The 10,676-nt window shown below is 32.7% G+C and overlaps 1 protein-coding gene across 1 annotated transcript; it reads right to left on the reverse strand.

The window, feature by feature from the left end:
- Positions 1 to 8,051: 8,051 nt before the first annotated feature.
- LOC107403389 (protein BIG GRAIN 1-like A) lies at positions 8,052 to 9,979 on the reverse strand. The gene has a single exon (XM_016010272.4). It carries the CDS (start codon positions 9,443 to 9,445, stop codon positions 8,204 to 8,206), a length of 1,242 nt encoding a protein of 413 aa, XP_015865758.3. The 5' UTR covers positions 9,446 to 9,979; the 3' UTR covers positions 8,052 to 8,203.
- Between the last annotated feature and the right edge of the window lie 697 nt (positions 9,980 to 10,676).

The raw sequence follows: 10,676 nt of genomic DNA on the forward strand, positions 1-10,676 counted from the left end.
GTCTCTTTGGTTTTGTTTTCCTAACAAAATTACAGACGTTCTATGATTAACTTATCTCTAGTTCGTCCAAAATTCTTTACAATGTTTAGTTGAACAGTTCTAGATTTATTAATTTGCTGCTAATTCATTAAGTAAAAAATACTGATCAAATGCATAATAGGATAAACTAATGCTTAGGATCAACAATGAGCATTACAAATATGCTTGATCTTGGCAAAAACGCCTAGAGTGGTAGTGAAAAAAACAAAATAAAGAAAAGAAGAAAACAATTTTTTATAACTAAACCAGCAAGATGTTGTTCATAAATACAACCCTGCTTTGCTTCCAGGTACGTGCCTTTGGACATATTGATATGCATTCCTTGAAATCAGTACTCTTCATATATATCGACTACATGTACATGGCCTGCCGGATATCTTGGGCTTGTACTAGTAGACACTTTTTTTTTTTTTTTTTTTTTGGGGGGGATATTTTGGTAGGCAATTTGGGCTGAAATACCCATATGGGACTCCTCTCTCTGTTTTATTTCAAACACGTTCCATTTAATAGTAATCCCTAATAGAAAACGCTCTTAACTTAGCTTAGAAGAAACTGTTTGATTCACCAAAAGGTTATTAATTATACATTCAAAGCAGCCAAAAATATTTTCCAAATTACCATTTCTTAAATTTTGTGTTGAAGATCAAGCAATGAAAGCAAGTAATAAGTTTTTTTTGCTTTTGTCCCACATTGAAATTGCTGCATCACAGCCAAATGAAAGCTGTGCCCTTCACATCATATTGCGGCCTGGTTTAGTATTAAAGTCTGCGTAAAAATGTAAATCATTGTCAAACAGAAGATGGGTCTCGTCTTGAATCAATTTTTCTCCTCACTTTGGTACTATTAGCAATGGATTAAGGTTTAGCAGCTGACAGTAGATTTGACTACACATACTGTTGGCTTTTACAGTCTCATGCCTGAAAATCAGTTCCAGAACTACACTATCCACGCAACTGCGACTCATTCCTAATTGCTTTTATGTCTGTTTTTTAGAATATACAGAAGCATGATATAGAAACCACTAACATAGATTAGCAATTAAAGAAAAAGAGCAAATTCCATACACATGTTGAGTGAATAATATCCTAAATTTCCCCAAATATTTAAGGCAGGAGTAGTATTATTACCTCTACTAGTGGTTCGTTTTCAACATTCAAAGCTCACTAGTTGTTGTCTCAATCAAGTAGCTAAGAAAGGACAACATGATATATATATATATGAAATCGATTGACATTCAAGCAGTTTCAGTACGTTGCTTTCATTTTACAATATTACAAATTTATTTCAACTTCAACTATAAATGTTAGGTCCACACTATTCTAATGGCTCTGCTTCGTTTGAACTATTATATATACTGTTTAATTTGGTTAGATATATTGGTTTGAAATGGAATCCAAACTTTAAGTTTGACAATGAATTCCATGATTTGATTACCTAAAAAGACCAAATTAGTACTACAACATACGAAATCTACCTTTCAAATTCACCACCACAACAAACAAAAAAGGGGTTAATTCAAAGAACCAAATTTCTTCAAGAAAACTCAAAAAAGATGAAATTTTACATACTCGTTTTGGTTTTGAAAATCCAAGAGCCAGATAAGTCTTAAGTATGAAATGATAATGACATTAGATTCCAAGGCTATGTGTTTTTTCCAAGGCAGACAGATATAGGTACACCATTGGTGAAATTGGCTTGAGATTACAATGTCACATACAACAAGCACAAGGTGTACATGTGCGGAAAAGGGCCAAAGGGTGTGGGGGCACAACCACCAATTCATTAGCCACCACAAATAATGATCTCCCTTTGAAATAAATTAATATGCTTTCCCCCACTATAGCTTCTCTTGTCAACGTTCATGAAAACTTACGATTCTATTAGATTCTTGTTAAAAGCCATAGTAGGCGTGACATAGCATTCTTTGGTGGCATTTTTATTTATTTATTTCCAAATAAGTGCACAAACTCTAAGCCAATTACTATCAATATCACAATCTCAAACTGAGTTGTTTTTTATTTTTTATTTTTAAATTCAATTCTCATAGAATGCCTCTGCTGAAAATTACTGGCTGACACTGTTTTTTTTTTACATTATCAATTGTAGGTGATTTAACTTTTGTCAGATCCCATGAAAAAACTTAAAATTGCTTCATCATTGGGGTGAGTGAATCAAAACTTTCTTTGCATGAAAATATGAAGCTGTCATTGTCTTTTCTTGTCAAAGATGAAAAGAAAGAGGGAAGCACTTCATGCACATTATAGCTAGGAAATTAAAACACTCCATAATTAAACTAATGACCAAACTATAGTCACAAAGTAGTATGTAAATCCCACATAGCTATTCCATCATAGAATCAAAAATAGTCCTGAAAACACTAAAACCATTTATCAACAATTCAATTTGGTTTGCTACTTCTAGTTTAGTCATAAAGGTACAAAGTTTAAAATCTCTATCACTCTCATGTAACATTGCCCAGTACCTAAATTTGTAGTTTCTAAGACCCCAGAACCCCAAACCACCGCCCAAAGAAAAAAGAGTGCAAGAAGGGAAAAAAGGCAAGCTCTCTTTAATTGGTTACCTAGAACAGTAAAAAGATTCATAGAGTATCACATGTGCCTTTATTTCATATTTATCCATTTTACATATTTCTCTCTCTCTCTTCTTTTCCCCCTCATTCCAAACACAAAAAGAAAAGCTGCAACCTGTTCAAAACAGTTTCACAATAAGCAATCCTCTTGGGATCACCAAAAAAAATAAAAATATACTCTTACCACTTTCTCTTTTTTACACACCCACACACATTCACACACATACACATACAACAACAATAACAACATCTTCTTTTCTTTTCTTTTACTAAAGCTGCCTTGTCTCCCTCTCTTTCTCTCAATTCCAAAATTAACCATCTCAAAAAGATGATTTCCCATTGGTGGTCCAGGGTGAGTTTAGTACTTTTATGAAGTAGTGGTGACGTATCACAAAGTAACGGAGCAGTACAGGTGTCAGAAGATAAGTGGTGGTGATCCTGTGCAAGGCAGTAAAGGGGGGCAAAGGTAATCAAAGAGAAGGGTGTTCGAATGAAAAAACAGAGAGAACGATATTTTGGTGTGTTTTGTGTGTGTGTGTGTGTGTGTGTGTGTGTGTGTGTGTGTGTGTGTGTGACAGCGGATCTTATGGGGATCTGTGTAGGAGGAGCCACACGTGTGCATGCGCGACAGCTCTCCGACATGATGGCCCACCCCATCACGTGCGGTGTATAAAGTCACTGTTCCCTGCCTTCCCAAATGTGTTACTACCACTTCTGTAGCACGCATGGCTACCTCTCATGCCTCTGTTTTCTTGGTCTCACGACACTATGGGCCCACTTTCTTCCTTCATTCTTTTTTTTTTTTTTTTTGGTTTTCTTATTTTTTTCTTTTTACTTTTTCCTCCTCTTCTTTTCAAGTTGTGGAAATATTCTCTAGTTTGAACTTAAAAGGCAAAGGAAAATTTCACTCAATTTAATTGAAAAATAGCATAAATGTAAATGTTATTCTTTGTTCAACTTTCTTTTAATAAAAAAATTACTTCTTTTTTATTTGGTTTCGTGTCCTGTTGGAAGACTATAAATATTTCTTGATTTTTATTATTTTTAAGAGGACAATTTGGAAAATAATGATCATATATTTATTGTTCAATTTTGATATCAAGCTGTGTATAGAATTTCTACCTCTAAATTAACATATGATGTTTTTATCTTTTCAATATGTTGAGACAGTCTTTACTGGAACAGTTAGCTTTTCTCATAAAATGATTGTAAGTTGGAATGCTCACATCCAATATACATATATTTATATATGTTAAGATATGATTATTTATTATTTTTACTATGTAGTTTAAATAAGAAAAAAAAGTTAAATTACATGGATACTTTGCTCTTTCCCACTTCAATTTAAAAAAAAAAAAAAAAAAGGAAAAAGGAAAAATAGCTTTTTAAAATCCATGCATGTAGAAAAAACAAACTTAACAAACCAAAATCTCTTAGATTTTATGAGTTGCTATGGCTGGCTATTTTGCCCCTCAAATTATTGAGAAAAATATAATCATTTGGCAAAAACTTGTGGATAAACACGCATAAACCAAAATCTGAGGCTCAGGTCCATTATCTCTACACTCTATGGACAGACACACATAAAAATTAGTACAACGTGTGTGACCCAGCTTTGCACCCTGATAAATGGACATGGCCTTGCCAATGAGTCAATGACCAAACCATTTATGGTGTAGGCTCGAACCCCTAACGGGTCCTACTACGTAATAGCCACAACATATTTACAATAAATCCAACACAAATTTCAAACTGCTCTTTTCTTTCTTTCTTCTCCTTTCAGCTATGTCAATGCCAGTGCTATCTGCGTGGTTGTTGAGTGACATGCCCAACCAAGGCTCGCCCACACAGTTACGTATTATAACTAAGCCTTCTTTGACAGCAACAACTCGTCTTTATTATTTGGAAACATATTCATTTTGGTTTTTGTAATTATAGTTATAATATATGCTTTCAAATCGACCATATCCAGTTTCAATAGTTTCTTTCCAAGTATTATTATTCATAAGATTCCGGTAATTTGCTTCGTTTTTCAATTTCAATCAAAATTAATATAAGTTGTAGTGGTTGAAAAAAGATTGAAAAAAGATTGTGAGTGTTTTTTGTTTGGGATATATATTTAAGATTATATATGTAATATATCTACCAAATTGTCTGTTCTTAAATTAATTATGTTTTATATAGCAATTAAGGCACACACAAAATCTCCATTGAAATGACTTGTTTTAAAATAATGCTTAAAAGCATGAATATTATTTAAAAGAAAAGGACAATTCTGACAATTAAGATGCATGTTCCAAAGCTCACAGATGATATATAGAAACAAATTAACAGACACTGTAAGCAAATTTTAGCTAGACCTTTTTATCATATGGATTATTGATTGATGGTACAAATTAATGAGGCAGACCAAGCAAAAAGTTTGTGATTACGCGGGGAGGGTAATATAATTAGAGTGATGATTAGAGTTTTATTGTGAGATTAAAAGTGTCAACGGTAGCTATGGATTGGGTAGGTGGTCTCACACCCACTAGCCGTTGTATTGGAAATCATGGTTGTCAACTTCTCCCACTTCACCAACCACATGGCAGTAGATGATATTCTTTTGCCCATAAAACGATCCATTAATTTATTACTAAAAATTAAATGATCCCATTAATTGGGGATCCATTAATTTATTACTAAGAATTAAATGATCCCATTAATTGGGGTTTTTGCATAGCAAATCTTAGATAAATCGATCTTTATCAGTCTATTTGTTTGGTTGTTCAAATTTGTGTAAGAAAAACCCAATTGAAGAAAAAGTAGCGATTTTAAAGGCAATCATTTTTGGGGAGTGCATGGCAATTTGGCCTTGACTAAGTTGCTTCTTAATATTAATATATTTTAATTTAAATATTCTGGTCCCATACAGTACTGTTTTAATTAATTTTTTGGATCTATAGCCATTTTGAGCCTATAAACACTTTTGACCCTAGGTTAGCCTTTTCTTTTCCTACAGTCCAAGCTAACTTTAAAAATTGTTGGCTTAAATAATTTAGTTAGGAATATTGGTTATCATAATTTAATTACCATATCACACTGTTATGATTTAGTGGTCCTCTTAAGTCTTTGAAATGACTAATTCGTTTCTTCCAACAGTTTTAAACATAATAACAATAATAGTCAAATATGTATATTTATATGACTCACATCTAGCCGATGGTTGGTGTCAAGAATCCATGTGAAAAAATAATGATTTAAAGAACCGTTGTTGTTATTGTTGTTGTTATTTTTTGAACATTTAAAGAACAAATTTCTTCGTACTACCATCGAATCTAGATGCATACATATATATGTATAGGCATTTTATAATGTGGTGTGGATATCCATATTAATACACGGATCTAAACATAAAAAAATAATTATCAATAATAGTTTTTTGAATTTATTGTTGATAATAATTTTTGTTTTAAATTGTATCCATAAGTTTTTATTTTCTATTTTCAATTTTTATATGTATAGATATACAGATATAGCATTTCAAATATATATATATATATATATATATATATATATATATAGAGAGAGAGAGAGAGAGAGAGAGAGAGAGAGAGAGAGAGAGAGAGATCTACATCTAACACACTAAATATACCATGTGTACATAGGCACACGAAATTAGGTTGTGCTGTATCCTATCATATTAACTTTGGTTACCAATATGTTAAATTAATCAAATAAACTTACTGTGTTGAGACGACAAATTCTACCTTTTTCAAATTAAAAGTTGCCAACAACAGAGGTTGTTTGCCTATGGTTTGGAGCTTGTAAAATTAGTGCTAGCTTATAAAAAAAGTAAAATAAAATATAAATTATTAAAACAGAAAACTTAAAAAGTAAATTTCGGCAATTTTTTTTATGAACAAATAAATGAAAAAATTATTGATGAATTAATTATATATGTACGTGCCTAGATAAGCTTTAAAATCGTCAAAATATTCAATATATAGGTTTGATTTGATTTCTGGATCTATCTAGATTAATAGTTTTATGAGTTGTCTAATTTGTTCTTTCCTTGATCATATTCCCAACAACCAAATGATTAGAGCTTCCAAAATATTTTCCATGTGTTAATATATTTTAATTTAAAAAAAAGTTGTGACTCCCTATAAAGTTGCGTTTCCTAATGACTTTTTCCTCTTACCGGTTGATATTTAAATTTTAGTTGAAGATATTTTTAAGTCTAAAATTGGTTTCAAAACCCTACTGTTAAAGTTTTTCTCTTTTTGACATTTAGCATTTTGATCCAATAAAGTTTTTAAGTTCTAAGCTAGCACCAATCGTGGGGACCCTATGATCAACAGCCATAAATTAAATTAAACTTCTGCAAAAATTAAGAAAAATGCAAAATTTAGGATGTTGTATAATTTATTTAAATTTTGGTCTCAAACTCAAAACAATGGTTTTTCTATATATATATATATATATATATATACACATGGAAGAAAACAAGCTTTCATTTCACTGCCAAAATGTATACTGTTTTCTTTGTACTTTTATTTGTGAAAGACAAGGGAGTAAAAAGAAAAAGCTAAGAGAATACCACGAATTAGCTTTAGACTGATTGGTTGCTTTGAAAATGAAGTTATATGGAAATACATATTAATTAAAATAATCCCAAAGAAATAAAAAATGAAATTGAAATAATACTTTTTGAGCTATTCTCTTAGCTTAGAAGCCAACCAAATTTGACATCTAAGGTTTAGAGGATCAAAGATTAGATCCTTTTGTCCACAGCTTTGGAGACCATGCATCTATCACCTTCTATCTTTCCATTAACCTCATCAATTCATCTCCTTTTTACTGCCCGGAAACGTCATCACCGGAAAACTTCTCTCCGGTAGGCAACTTTCTATAAAAGTATGCTAAAAAAGAATCTCTTATATGTGAAAAATAAACCTCCAAAGGATTAATAAGAGCCACTTTTTTTGAGTACTACTAACATATATCTTCTTCTATATTATATAATGTAGGAATTAGATGGTGTTATGTTGAAGGAAGAGAAGAAGGACCCCACATGGTGATGATCAGAAGGAAAGCAAAAGCTTTCTCTCTCTTCTCTTTGTCATGGATGAGAGTGTAGAAAATCTGCCTTTGCTTTAACCTCATCTCTTCATGATCATCATCTTCTTCCTCCCCTCTTTTAACTTTTTGTTTTCCATGTACAATTGTTGATATAAATATATATGTATACGAATGCAATCTCATAAAAATCTATATTTAAGAAATTAAAAAATGATCAGCTTTCATATTTTATATATGATCTTGTTTTTTAAATACCCAAAAATAAAAATTGAAATAAAAGACACACATTAATAATATACACTTAAAAGAAAGTAATTAAAAGAGAGAGATCAGAAAGAAGTAAAATAATTCACAAAAGTACAGAAAATAGAGAAATATATTATTATTCTCTAATGTAAACCCCCAAACCATTAATTCAAAAAAAAAAAAAAAAAAAAAAAAGCTAATAAAATTTTTACCATTTCTTCTTCTTTTTTTTTTTTTTTTTTTTTTGGATGATGACGAAAGAAATTACAAAATCAAACCATTAGCAATGGCTCGATTAGTATCGAAATGGGTAGTTTCATACACAGGCAATTCTTCGCTATACCTTTCAATCCCAATAGCCGAAAGATTATCCAATTCAAACAGATCAGAGCTTGAATAACTCGCCGCATCATCATCATCATCATCATCGTCGTCGTTTTCGTTATCATACATCACCACATTGTCGTTATGATGAACATGTCTCATATCCAACTCAACCACCATGTTATCGTTCTTCTTCTGATGATTATAACTCTTTAACAACAAGTCTCTAGCAATTACTTCTTGAACTCGACGACGATTATAATCAACGACCTCTTGTTGTTGTTGTTGTTGTTGTCGTTGAATATCTTCATGCAAATTTTTATGCCCACATGGACGACAATCCTCATCTACTATCACACTCACGGGACAAAACCTCACCGACCTTTTTGTTCCTCTTGAAGAAGGCGTTTTGGTTAAGCAAGACCTCGAGAACGACGAAGCGGAAGAACATGTCGAGGTGTTTGTGGATTTCGATTTCATTTGAGAAGCGGCCAGATCGTCGTGAATCTTCTTCTTGGGTGGTTTCTTTGTGTTTCCGGCCGTGAAAAGTGAATTCAAAAAGCTCGCCAATCGACCACCTGGAGATATTGGCTGCTTCACTTTCTTCAAGTCTCCGTAGATCTTCAAAGCTTTCGATTTCGTTTTCATGAAGCCGTTCTCGTTCTTCTGTTTTTGTTTCTGACCGGAATTATGATCGTAACTTCTCGCGTACTTCTCCAATTCCGGGCCCGAAACGCTGGTCCGAATGGGCTTGGGCCTCTGCTGCATGATTGAGCCGTAGGAGGAGCAAGATGATGAAGATCTGGATTTGGATTCGGACTCCGAAGACGAAAACCCGCTCGAATCCGAGGAGCTGGAGCTCGAATTGAGCAACATGAAATCATGATTGTGCACGGAATTCCGACGGACGACGACTTTCTCGGTGACTTTCTTCTCCATCCACTTTTCAATCATGCACGCTCTTCGAAAATCCACCATTTCTGAATCGTCACTCTGCTTCTTCCTCATGGTTTCTCTGCAAAATATCAAGTCTCGTTCACCGGAATCACCTTCACCTTCACCTTCACCTTCGTCGATGGAGCGGTAAATAGCGTCGAGAAGAGTGGAAGAGAAAGATGGGTTTTCTCTGCGGTTTCGTCGTCGATGATCTTCTGCTGCTAGTGATCTATCCCATCTATCCATATTTTTTGCCGCTCCTTCTTTTTTATATAGTTACAAAAGTACAAAAATAGGATAGCAGAGGGGAAAAAAAAAACAAAAAAAGAAACCTAAGTGGTTTTGCAACAGTGGGTTTCAAATGATATTCAATTATGTATGTCTCAGAGAGTGGCAAAAAAGCTGTGTGAGGTAAAAAAAAGAGAAAGGCAAAAAAAAAAAAAAAAAAAAAAAAAAAGAGAAAGGGATTATGATTATGTGAAAGGACAGAGAGAGTGAAGTGTTGAGTTATCTTCTTTTTGTTGCTCTCACTGTTTGAAAACAAAGAAGAAGAAAGAAACAAGGCAGGGACATGAGGCTTTGATGGGGTGTTTTTGATGATGGCTTTACAGAGAGAAAGAGTAATCAATGCCAGAGGCCACGCCTGATGAAGAGAGAAGAAGATGATTGAGTTAGAGAGAGAGAGAGAGGGAGAGTTTTTCTGTTTGTGTCTCTTTTTTACACACTCTTTATAAGGATTTTGCGAGCCAGTGTATGAAATGTCCAAGCTGGAAACAAAAATTCCAGATCGACATGGTGCCGTGGCATATTATTATTACGTTTTGTTTTAGAATCCAATCTTTATAATTTTTTTGGCCATTATTATTGAAATTAAACTTTTCTTTCTTATTCTTCCCCGTTCTACACACTTTGCCCTCTTCCCCTCATCACATGAATTGACATAAGATCCTTGCTTTTGCTCCAAAAAGAAGAAAGAAAAGAAAAATTAAATAAATTAAAAATTAACCACAATAATAATAAGCATATTTATTAATCGGTAGGGTCGTAAATACAAGATGTTGATAACTCAACCCCATATTGATTAGGGTCTACATTATTTATCTTTAATTTTTTGCCCCTTTTCTTGCATTCTTTGCAAATTTTTTTTTTTTTATTGGGTGTTCTGCAAATTTAAATTTTTTGTGAAACCCAATATTGATATGGGTCCAAATGGTTCTACCTTTTTGCTTTTTTTTTTTTAATGTTTATTTTTTCTTTTTCTTTTCTTTCAGTAAATTCCTCATACATACATATATGCATGTGTATATGCTTAATTTCCTCAAACAGAGAAGAGTGATCTGATATCTACCAGTTAATATTAACAAATTTAGCCAGTTGGAAATCCAATAGTTCATAATTTAGTATATATCAAACTAAATAACTATTATGAATCGTAAGTAATTAGGAGGACATATGTACTTTTGAAATAATTCAGATT

The sequence above is a fragment of the Ziziphus jujuba genome, chromosome 1, assembly GCF_031755915.1.
Source record: "Ziziphus jujuba cultivar Dongzao chromosome 1, ASM3175591v1".
In the NCBI taxonomy this organism is placed as follows: domain Eukaryota; kingdom Viridiplantae; phylum Streptophyta; class Magnoliopsida; order Rosales; family Rhamnaceae; genus Ziziphus; species Ziziphus jujuba.